General features: G+C 47.5%; 1 protein-coding gene across 1 annotated transcript; it reads left to right on the forward strand.

Annotated features, from left to right (window-relative positions):
* The first annotated feature begins 1476 nt into the window (after positions 1-1476).
* On the forward strand, positions 1477-10074 carry LOC123485654 (transforming growth factor-beta receptor-associated protein 1 homolog). Its single transcript, XM_045216724.1, is given in 13 exon segments — positions 1477-1595; positions 2885-3592; positions 3702-3896; positions 4137-4240; positions 4242-4292; positions 4552-4790; positions 4984-5169; positions 5723-5780; positions 6026-6169; positions 6375-6539; positions 7273-7432; positions 7789-8255; positions 9835-10074. Coding segments are annotated over 12 exon segments (2649 nt in total). The 5' UTR covers positions 1477-1595; positions 2885-2904; the 3' UTR covers positions 10027-10074.
* The last annotated feature ends 2876 nt before the right edge of the window (positions 10075-12950 follow it).

A 12950-nucleotide genomic window follows, 5' to 3' on the forward strand; every position in this document is an offset into this window, starting at 1 on the left:
ATCAAAAGTGTCATACAAGCATGAAGATGGCGTGCTCGAGGATTACGAGGTGTTCATGCAGGAAACAATGGGATGCTCGGGGGATGTTGATGCAGGAACCAATGCGATGCTCGAGGGGGCGTTCCTGCAGATGCAGGAATACCCACATGAAGGAGAGCCCCAAATTGCGGCCAGCAATCACACACTATTGGAACAGACAAAGCATATTTTTGTAGGCAATGGTACTCCACCATGGTTCGATGGACAAAGCCTATGGGGAAATGAATGGAGTTTTTGTAGGGTTTTTGGATCAACTGCGAAAATAAGGTATTTGGTAAACACAGGCTTAGGAGATCTTGTACATTTTGTTCTATGAGATCATTTTCAACAGCTAACGTCACTTTTTGTGAATTTTGAAGCATTTGTGTAATAAAAAAAAGCGCATAAAGGCTTCATAATTCATAAAGGTCATGTTAACTGACTGATATTATCTCACAGAACAAAACGTATAAAGTCTTCTAAACCTGTGTTAACCTCAGACCTTATTGTCGGCATAGGAATGGTTGAAGGATTGGTGCAGCACTTTGTGACATCTGCTGATGTAAAAAGGGCTTTATAAATAACATTTGATTGAAGGAACCATAGGTAACTCATTTCGTTTTTTAGGACTACAAACTGGCAAATTCTATAGCCCTCAATCTGGTTCTAATGTCTGTGGGAGAATCTCAATTGCATAATCCAGAGGAGCCTGGTGGGAGGAGCTATAGGAGGAGGGGCTCATTGTTATGACTGGAATGGAATAAATAGAATGGCATAAAACACGTGGAAACGACATGTTTGACTCCGTTCCATAAATCCCATTCCAGCCATTACAATGAGCCCATCCTTCTATAGCTCCTCCCACCAGCCTCCACTAGTGGGAAGGGAAGAGTAAGAGAGGCCCAACTCGGCGGAAAATCTGTCTCCCTCCAGCAGGTGGCGTTTTTTCGTTGTTTCGCCCACCAAGCAAGGAGTTTTTGTATGGAGGTCAATGAGTGTCGAATTTGGTCAACAGAAAAATTAATGACTTATTTGCTATGTGAGGTTTATTTGATCGAATATACGTTTCGTAATGCTTAAGTTGTTACCAGTGTACAGATATAAGTAGGACACGTGACATCCCGACAACTTTGAGAAAAAAACACTTTATATAGGAGTTGTCTGGAGATGCCTCTATGCATATTCATGTGATGAGGCTAGAGCATAGCGTGTCTCTCCATTGAATACAGGCGGTTGACGTCAACAACCCTCATCGAATATGCAAAAATAGAAGACAATAATGAGATGTATCCACCAATCCAAAGAAAGGATAGGCTAGACAGCCCGCCCTGCCGCTTTTTGGACAACAACTCCCATTGTATTTTGTCAATATATGCATATATTGACCCAATGCATTTGTAAACAGGAAGTACAACCTCCTCATGACCTTCTTCGAGCGGAAAACGTAGTGGCAGCTCTCCCTAGCGGTTAGCAAACGGTAAGCATCGAAGTAAGTGGAGAGATTGAGAAGTGAAAAGGCAGGGAGGCCGTGGTACATCGGCGTCTCCTATACCAGATCTGCAGTGGCTACGGCTGGGGTATGACAGCTTCTAGCTATCGTCTTTGTATGGACATGTACATTACTGTTTTTGAAAGGTTTTCACAGTCAACAGCTGCGCCGATTTACCAATAATGACAGCCTGAGTCATTGCTAAGTAGCTAGTTACCTACATATAGCCAGTCAGCTAGCTAGCTGCTAAAACTGGTTAACATTAGCTGGAAAGCTAACTTTACTTCAGTCATTGCTCTACTTCCACAACAGATAGTCAATGTACAACATATTTGCATGATGTTGCTAGGTAATTAGCTGCCCCATATTTAGCTCTGGGTTTGAGAATCAAAATGTCCCAGAATTTCGCTAGAAATGATCGTATAGAGAAGGTTTGTTGCCAGCTAGGCTAGCTAGCATGATGGCTAACTGTCAAGTGATCATTGCTAGTAGTCGCTAGTTGTATCATTATTGCGGTATCCTCCTAGCTAACTAGTTAGGGCCTATAGTTTTTCCAGGTCCGTTCACGTGATCAGGAAAAGCTCCTGGTCCTACTGATCCCACACTAGCCTTGGAGTTAGGACTGTCAGTGAGAGCTTGTACAATAGTATTGAAAAGGCTGTTGCTTTGCACTTACAGGACGCATCGCAGTTATCCACCCTTCTCCCACAGTGTGCATGGATTTAAAAGCATTGGATTTATGTAATAATTGGCTGTAGAAATGCCTGTAAGTGTGCAAGTGTACACTTTGGGAAAAGGGTGAAGAATCGGGACGCAGCCAAGGTGTGTTGACCTGATCTCACCCTCCTGACTCCTGCAGTAGATGTCTGTGTTGACCTGATCTCACCCTTCTGATTCTTGCAGTAGATGTGTGTTGACCTGATCCAACCCTCCTGACTCTTGCAGTAGATGTCTTTGTTGACCTGATCTCACCCTCCTGACTCCTGCAGTAGATGTCTGTGTTGACCTGATCTCACCCTCCTGACTCTTGCAGTATATGTCTGTGTTGACCTGATCTCACCCTCCTGACTCTTGCAGTAGATGTCTGTGTTGACCTGATCTCACCCTCCTGACTCTTGCAGTAGATGTCTGTGTTGACCTGATCTCACCCTCCTGACCCTTGCAGTAGATGTCTGTGTTGACCTGATCCCACCCTCATGACTCTTGCAGTAATGTCTGTGTTGACCTGATTCCCTCTGCTCTTGCAGTAGAGGCCTGTGTTGACCTGATCTCACCCTCCTGACTCTTGCAGTAGAGGCCTGTGTTGACCTGATCTCACCCTCCTGACTCTTGCAGTAGATGTCTGTGTTGACCTGATCCCCTCTTCTCTTGCAGTAGATGTGTGCTGTGCCTTCAAGATGAGTGTGAAGGCGTTTGAGCTGGTCCCTGCCGTGGAGCGGGAGCTCCTGATGGGAGACAAGGCCCGCATCAATATTGAGTGCATTGAGTGCTGCGGCAAGCACCTGTACGTGGGCACCAACGACTGCTTCATACATCACTTCCTCCTGGAGGAGCATGCCACGGCCAAGGGGATGCTATCCTACTCTGTCCAAAAGCTGCTGTTCAAGTACCTGGGCCTGAAGAAGCCTGTGGAGGCCCTGAAGGCCGCGTCAGCGTTAGAACGCATCATTGTGCTCTGTGATGCTACGGTTAGTGTTGTTGACATGATTACCTTAGAACCCGTGCCCTTGGGCGGGGCCAAGATTAAGGGCGTGGCCGCATTCTGCGTCAACGAGAACCCGGTGAACGGGGACCCGTTCTGTGTGGAGATCGGGGTGATCTCGGCCCGGCGGCGCACCGTGCAGATATATATGGTGTATGAGGACAGGGTGCAGTTGGTGAAAGAGGTCAACACGCCCGAGCAGCCATGTGCGGTCAGTCTGGACGGTTACTTCCTGTGCCTGGCCCTCTCCACGCAGTACATGATCCTCAACTACAGCACAGGGGCTGCGCAGGACCTGTTCCCCTACGACAGCGAGGAGAGGAAGCCCATCGTCAAGAGGATCGGTAGGGAGGAGTTCCTCTTGGCTGCCCCCGGTGGCTTGGGTGAGTCATTACAACAGCAGCTGTATGGTTAGTCATTGGATCTTATTACTAACATATCACTAATGAAGAATGTTCTCTCTCTCTCTCTCCCTCTCTCTCTCTCCCTCAGGTATGTTTGCCAATGCGGAGGGTGTATCCCAGCGTGCCCCAGTGAACTGGTCGGAGAGTGTGATGGGAGCGGCGGTGTGTTTTCCCTATGTGGTGGCGCTAGACGAGGGCTTCGTCACCGTCCATAGTATGCTGGACCAACAGCTCAAACAGACCCTCTCCTTCAGAGACGGACACATCCTACAGGACTTTGAAGGTGCCAACATGGCTCCCATACACTACTCTAAATGTCAAACCTTTTTGGCTTACCTCAGTAGACCTATGTCTACAGTATCTATGGCCGTGGAGACCGTGACCTGTCTGTGTCCCTAAACCTAACCCTGACCTGTCTGTGTCCCTAAACCTAACCCTGACCTGTCTGTGTCCCTAAACCTAACCCTGACCTGTCCCTGTCTGTGTCCCTAAACCTAACCCTGACCTGTCCCTGTCACTATAGGTAAGGTGGTTCTGGCCTCCACTAAGGCTGTGTACGTGCTGGTGCCCCTACCTCTGGAGAGACAGATCCAGGACCTGCTAGCTGGACACAGAGTGGAGGAGGCCCCTCACCCTTACAGAGGGAGCCAGGAGAAACATTCCGAAAGACAAGTTCCAGGTACAGACTGACTGCCACAAATAGTGTTTCTAATAGAGTGCTTTTCAAGACTAGACACTATATGATCAAAAGGCTGATTTCTACAGTTTCTTTTGTGAGTACAGCCCAAGGGGGTTATTGTGACAGTGATGTGTCATGTGTTCCCACGTGGCTCATTTGACTGGGGTGATTGTGTCCTTGTGAAATGTAAAATATAGAATAGCAGTGATGAGATGTGATGCATCTTTCACTTTCTCTTTCATTACCCCCCTTTCCTCAGATATTGCACAAAAGAATCCTCCAGCAAGCAGGATTCATACAGTTTGGGCAGCTTCAGTTTTTAGAAGCGAAAGAACACTTCAGGACGGGTCAGTTGGACATCCGGGAGTTGATCTCCCTCTACCCTCTCCTCCTCCCGGCCTCCTCCTCATTCACCCGCTGCCACCCGCCGCTCCACGAGTTTGCCGATCTCAACCACCTGGCGCAGGGGGACCAGGAGAAGGTCCAGAGGTGCAAGAGGTAAGAGATGTGGTCCTCTGTAGCTCAGTTGGTAGAGTATGGCATTTGCAACGCCATAATAGTGGGTTTGATTCCCAGGACCATCTGTACGTAAAATATATGAGCGCAAGACTTGAAGTCACTTTGGATAAAAGTGCCTGCTAAATGGCATTTATTATAATAATAATAATAATTATTATTATTATTATTATAGGTTTCTCATCACGTACCTTGGCGAGGTGCGGAGCACGGAGGAGGCTAACGGCTGCCGGGAGGATGTGGACACGGCTCTGTTGAAGCTGTACGCTGAGCAGGACCACGAGAGTCTTCTGGACCTGCTGGCCTCCCCCAACGCCTGTCTACTGGCAGACAGCACCCCCTGGCTAGAGAAACACCACAAGTGGGTACTGCAGCTAGCCTAGCCTAGCGGATACTGCAACTAGCCTAGACTAGCGCATACTGCTACTAGCCTAGACTAGCGGATACTGCAACTAGCCTAGCCTAGCGGGTACCGCAACTAGCCTAGCCTAGCGGGTACTGCAGCTAGCCTAGCCTTGCGGGTACTGCAGCTAGCCTAGCCTTGCGGGTACTGCAGCTAGCCTATCCTTGCGGTTACTGCAGCTAGCCTAGCGGGTACTGCAGTTAGCCTAGCGGGCAATGCAGCTAGCCTAGCGGGCAATGCAGCTAGCCTAGCGGGCACTGTAGCTAGCCTAGAGGGCAATACAGCTAGCCTAGTGGGCAATACAGCTAGCCTAGTGGGCAATACAGCTAGCCTAGAGGGCAATACAGCTAGCCTAGTGGGCAATACAGCTAGCCTAGTGGGCAATACAGCTAGCCTAGCTACCAAGGCTGTTGCTCACTATTGCTTAAAAGTAGCCCGCTAAGCTATTGCCTTAAAAGTGTGTAATGAGTATGTTTTTATGTTATGTTTTATTCTTTCTCCTGCACATCAGGTATTTTGCACTAGGCCTCCTCTACCATTATAACGGACAGGATTCAGCTGCTCTACAGGTAAACATGCACTGTACACTACCTTAGTTTGAACATGGTGACAGTACCACCATGGCTCAGTATATGGCAAATCAAATCCTATTAAGTAAAATATGGCCACGTCTTAAACTAATGCGTTTTGAGCACCTAGGTGGAAAAGCCCTATAAATCCAATCCATTATCTTGATTATTACTTAATATTAATTGAAATGAAATGACCATGTTGTAAAATACATCTCTCCTCTGCCTCTCCTTTCCTCCTGTAGTTGTGGGTGCGGGTAGTGAACGGGGACCTTCAGGACTCTACCAGGTCTGATCTGTATGAGTACATTGTGGACTTCCTGAGTTTCTGCTCCAACCTGGACCTGGTGTGGAAATATGCAGACTGGGCCCTGCAGAGAGACCAGACAGTACGTTTCTGGCTACGTCCCAAATGGCATCCTAATCCCTATATTGTGTACTACTTTTGACCAGGGCCCTAAGTCCTAGCAGAAACTAACGAATGACTTCGACTGGAGGCCATTTTGGATATACATATAGGAGTAAAGAAGAAGGTAAACTCTACTCATTCTAATTCTATGGGTGTGTGTATACATCTATGGTCTCTCTCTCTAGATAGGGGTGCAGGTCTTCACCAAGCGGCCGCTGGGTTTGGGTAAGGACCAGGTTAAGGAGCAGAAGGGCCAGGTGAACCCAGACGACGTCATCACGTACCTGGGGAAACACAGCCAGGCTCTGCTGCTCTACCTGGAACACCTGGTGCTGGACCGACAGATACAGGTCAGAACATACACTACATAGGACTTCAGAACACGTTTATAATGTAGCTCAATTGTAGCTCAATTGGTAGAGCATGGCGCTTGTAACGCCAGGGTAGTGGGTTCGATCCCCGGGACCACACATACGTAAAAATGTATGCACACATGACTGTAAGTTGCTTTGGATAAAAGCGTCTGCTAAATGGCATATTATATATTATATTATTATAACACATACATAAGGGGTATGTAAGAAATGCCAGATTTACAGCAGACTGAACTATCATCTATAATGGTAATACTTCACTTGAAGGGTACCTACATAGGACTTCATAACACATTCATAGTCCATTTATAACCCATTCATAAGCAGCACCAAGCATTTACAACGGCAAGACATAGCGATTGTTGACAAACTGTCTTGTCCCTCTCTCTGCATATTACTCCACGATTTGCCTCGTTCAACTTTCCCTGGTGCTTGGCCTTTATTCACTCTCTCTCTCTCTCTCTCTCTCTGCCTCTCTCACTCTCTCTCTCTCTCTGGCTCTCTCACGCTCTCTCTCTCTGCCCTCTCACTCTCTCTCTCTCTCTGCCTCTCTCACTCTCTCTCTCTGGCTCTCTCACTCTCTCTCTCTCTCTCTGCCTCTCTCACTCTCTCTCTCTCTCTCTCTCTCTGGCTCTCTCACTCTCTCTCTCTCTGGCTCTCTCACTCTCTCTCTCTCTCTGCCTCTCTCACTCTCTCTGCCTCTCTGCAGAAAGAGAAGCTCCACACCCACCTGGCAGTGCAGTATACAGACAGAGTCCTGTCTCTCCTGTCTCAGTCCCCCACAGTGGACCAACAGGTGTCTGCAGCAAGGGACAAACTACAGCTCCTCCTCAGGGAGTCCAGCCTGTACCGCGTCCAACTACTACTGGGTGAGCTGTCGATTTCAATTGTGTCCCAAATTACACCCTATTCCATATACAGTGCATAGGGCTCAGGTCAAAAGTAGTGCACTGTATAAGGAATAGGGTGTAATTTGGGAGGCAGACAATGTTGTTTTCCATGTAAAACAATATTTTAGTTGAAGTATTGTTACTGTTTAAACTTGATAGAAAACCAATACACCACATTTAGTTTCCTGTCAGAATAATGACGGAAATGGTATGAGGCATGTATTCAGTTGATTTCCAACCAGAGAATGGCTATAACCTACTATGACCCTGGTTTTAACCATGATGACATGGCTATAACCTGCCATAACCTGTGACCCTGTCTCCCCCTCCCTCAGGTAAGATCCAGGAGTGTGACCAGCTGTTACTGGAGAGAGCCACGCTCCACGGGAAGCTAGAGGAGCACGATAAGGCGTTACACATCCTGGTGCACCAGCTCAAAGACTTCCCCGCTGCCGAGGCCTACTGCGTGTGGGGTTCCGCCTCCCGGGACCCGGCCTACCAGCAGCGCCTCTTCCACCTCCTTCTGGGGGTCTATCTGGACCGGGACCTTCCCAGTAGAAACAGGGCCGGTAACGGTGGTAGTACCGGGGAGCTGGAGATGGCGGCGGTGGATCTGTTAAACCGGCACGGGGAGGTGTTTGACGCGGTGCGCGTGCTGGACCTGCTCCCTGAAGGGTGGTCCCTGCAGCTGCTCCGCCCCTTCCTCGGACGCGCCCTGCGGGGGAGTATGCACGCCTGCCGCACCTCCCAGGTTGCACTGGGGCTGGCGAGGTCCGAGAACCTACAGCTGCAGCACGACAGGGTGAGACTGGAACAACGAGACACACACAATGAGACGAGACACACACACACACACATCACAACACACACGCATCACAACACACACACACATCACAACACACACACACACACATCACAACACACACACATCACAACACACACACACATCACAACACACACACACATCACAACACACACACACACACATCACAACACACACACATCACAACACACACACACACATCACAACACACACACACATCACAACACACACACATCACAACACACACACATCACAACACACACACACATCACAACACACACACACATCACAACACACACACACATCACAACACACACACACATCACAACACACACACACATCACAACACACACACACATCACAACACACACACAACACACACACACACACATCACAACACACACACATCACAACACACACACATCACAACACACACACACACCACAACACACACACACACACACACACACACACCACAACACACACACACACACATCACAACACACACACACATCACAACACACACACATCACAACACACACACACACATCACAACACACACACCACAACACACACACACACCACAAACACACACACACACACATCACAACACACACACATCACAACACACACACACACACATCACAACACACACACACATCACAACACACACACACACACATCACAACACACACACATCACAAACACACACACATCACAACACACACACATCACAACACACACACACATCACAACACACACACACACACATCACAACACACACATCACAACACACACACACATCACAACACACACACACATCACAACACACACACACATCACAACACACACACACATCACAACACACACACACATCACAACACACACACACACACATCACAACACACACACACACACATCACAACACACACACATCACAACACACACACACACCCACACACCACAACACACACACACACACACACACACCACAACACACACACACACACACACATCACAACACACACACACATCACAACACACACACATCACAACACACACACACACATCACAACACACACACCACAACACACACACACACCACAACACACACACACACACATCACAACACACACACACATCACAACACACACACACACACACACACACACCACGACACACACACATCACAACACACACACCACAACACACACACACACCACAACACACACACACACACATCACAACACACACACATCACAACACACACACACATCACAACACACCCACACCACAACACACACACCACAACACACACACACACACACACATCACAACACACACACACACACCACGACACACACACATCACAACACACACACACACATCACAACACACACACACACACACAAGCACACACATCACAACACACACACACACCTCTGTATTATGTGTTTACAACTAAGCTGTTATGATTTAAATCTTGTAATTGCTCCTAAGTGCTGCTGACTCTTGATGAAGGTGAGCTGTAACTCTCCCCATGTTGTCGTCTCATCAGTTGAAGCAGAGGAGAAGTCCAGTCCTGGTGTCAGAGAAGAAGGGGTGTGTTCTGTGCCACAACACCTTCAGCGAGCCGGACTGTGTGTGTCTGCCAGGGGGGGTGCCCGTACACACACACTGTGCCGCCCAGAGGGTGGTACGAGACTCGCCCACCAAGAGACAACTAGCCAATAGCAGCAACCACACATGAAGCCCCTCCCACCACCACCCAAGCCCCGCCCAGAGCCAATGTGGTGGGAGGAGCTAAGCAGCAGCCCGGGGCTGTGATTGGGTTGCGTCTGGGGGTCACATCAGATGATGACTATGGGGGTGCAAAGCACAGAGGTTACTATGGCTACCGTGGTCCAGCGTAGTGGAAGCAGCCCTGGAGCCTACTCAGAAACACAGAGCTGACCACACTTCTCTACCGTGTGCTTGTTCCTTTGTGAATGAATGAAGGAAGCTATTTATTCCAGTGCCACCATTCATACACAACACGGAGACTGATGACAGACTGTGAGTTGTGAATTAATTGTGAATGAAGTTCTAAAACAAGAACTAACTCCACATCCATCCATAATGACTCTAAACATTGAAGTGAAACCTCCAGCCTCTCCTGGTCCGGTGCTGAACCCCTGCTCTGCTATGTCTGCCCTGGTCCAAGCCCAAACCTGAGTTGAGCTTGAGTCTATCCCTGTGAAGTACAAGCAGACCATAGTTAGGCATCTCCTCCATCACCACAGTGGCTCCTCTCTGCTGCTGGTATCTGAGACTGAACTTGAAGACGATGATGCCCCCAGTGAGGCTCCGTTCACAGCCAGGAGAGTTCCTAAGTGTTGCTAAATGTTCTGGTGTGTTGCACATGCTCTCTCACCCCTCCAACCTTGTGTCCACACTTCTCAAGAACTCTCTGCCGTCAAGCAACAAACAATGGTTTGGTTTTCACTTTGCTAACCAAGGTGGGGTTATCTTCAAACGTCCTGCTAACCTGATGCTAGTTAGTTTCAGCTCAGACCAGGGCCGTGTTCATTAGGCACCAAACTGAAGAAAACTGGGGAGGGACTAGCTGAGCCATCTCCAAAAACAAACACTTGTTTTCCTTTTCCACTGCAAAACATTTTGCTACGGTGTACCCTGATGAACATGACCCAGCTCTATGGGATGTGCTAAAACACTGAACAGAAGACTTGGCTAATGTTTCACTAACCAAAGCTACTTCTAGCCTGGTCCCAGATCTGTTCGAGCACAGAAGACTTGGCTAATGTTTCACTAACCAAAGCTACTTCTAGCCTGGTCCCAGATCTGTTCGAGCACTTGCCAACTTCATTGCTAATTGTCAAGCCAAGGAGTTGGCATGGTGGCACAAACAGACTGGCACTCAGGCTAAGCTATGTCCTATGTATAGAGAGCTCCGTTTTGTATCTGTGCCATTATGGAGTCTGTGACAGCATGGGCAGAGCCATTGAGGCTATCTCCATTTTAAAGTAACACATTTTTCTTCTTTTGGATGTTTGAAAAAGTGTATAGCTAATATTGGTGATTTACCGCCACCTGCATTGCTGGGGTCTTGAACCAAATCTTGTCCTTCATTTATTGTGGCCACTAGATGGCGGTGATATAGCTTAAAGCCATTTACAAACTAAGCAAACCAATTTGAAGAAGTCAATGCTCTGATCATTAGCTGATCGCTCCCAACCCATAGGAATCCCCACCCAGTTGACTACTTTAAAATGGTGGAAGCCCTCAGTGGCATGCAAGTCCATGCAAATAGAGTTATTTCCAAGGAATGATCTCTATACATCTCTATGGTCCTGTCCCAGTTCATATCGATCAGTGAACAACATGATTGTGGGTCGAACAAAGCAAGAAATCAGCCTTTGTATTAACACTGATTTACAGGGAATCCTTCAATTATGCAACTTAGCTGTTGGAATATCATAGTTTTTGTACCAATGAGTTAAAACCAGATGAGCTCTTTGTGAACGGTAAAAGGGAAAACGCATTGCAATGCAGTCTATTTCTTTTAATGCTTTAGTTGTTTTGTTCTCACGCTGCTTGCGAGGTTTATAGCAAACTAGAGACCGTTGATTTCTCAGTAAAAAAAACAAACTATTTTGACTTTTTAAAATGTGTGAAATGTCAAACTTTTGATGCATTTTGCAATAGACCATTTGATGAGCACAGACTAAGTGAAACCCCCTCTTTTACTTACACACACACACACACACACACACACACACACACACACACACTTCCTTCCTTCTGTTCTAACCCTCTATGATGCATATCCGGTTTGTTTCTCTGTTGGTGAATGGTGTTGTGTCTCTGTCTGAGTACCAAGTGGCACCCTGTTCCTTATATAGTACGCTACCTTTGACCAGGGCCTCTGGCCATTTGGGACGCACACTCTGTCTTTGGGGACGGAGCTCTGATCAAAACAAAGCCTTTTTTAATTCAGCCTTTGATTCAAACCACACTGTAACTGCTACAATCTGAACAGAAACAGCCAGGTGTTGCTCTACATGTTGTAGATGCAGGTGTTGTGTCTCTGTCTGAGTACCAAGTGGTACCCTATTACCTACATAGTTCACTACTGGTTTGATTCCCTATTTGCACGTGCACCGGTTAGGAATGAAATGTTCTGTTATTTAATCAAGGAATGAATCACTCTCTGTTACATGATTTAAGATATAAATGTGGGTTTTTTTTATCATTGAAAGAGGGTGTCATATGATCGAAGTGTAGAGTAGTGGAGTGAGCAGTCTTGAAGGTTTGTTAAATGCTGAGGTTTGTTACATATTGTTCCCCTGATCCTTGTGTATGTAAAGCCAGTAGCATATTTGTGGGCATGGCTGACTGTTCCAGTGGCTGATTCCATGCACAGTGATTGGCCAGGATAACTTGGTCAGATGTACCGATTGGACACATTAATCACAGTAACTCCGCCCTCCCCCAAGAGTGGCACATTTCGAGGAGATGATATCAGTGCACAACACCTTTAACGCTGGTTGCGTCTCAAATGGTACCCTATTTAGTATGGAGAGCACTACTTTGGACCAGGGCACATAATGGGTCTGGTCAAAAGTAGTGCACTATATAGGGAATAGGGCGCAGGGTGCCATTTCAGACGCAGAG

The sequence above is a fragment of the Coregonus clupeaformis genome, unplaced genomic scaffold (assembly GCF_020615455.1).
Source record: "Coregonus clupeaformis isolate EN_2021a unplaced genomic scaffold, ASM2061545v1 scaf0782, whole genome shotgun sequence".
NCBI classification, from domain to species: Eukaryota; Metazoa; Chordata; class Actinopteri; order Salmoniformes; family Salmonidae; genus Coregonus; species Coregonus clupeaformis.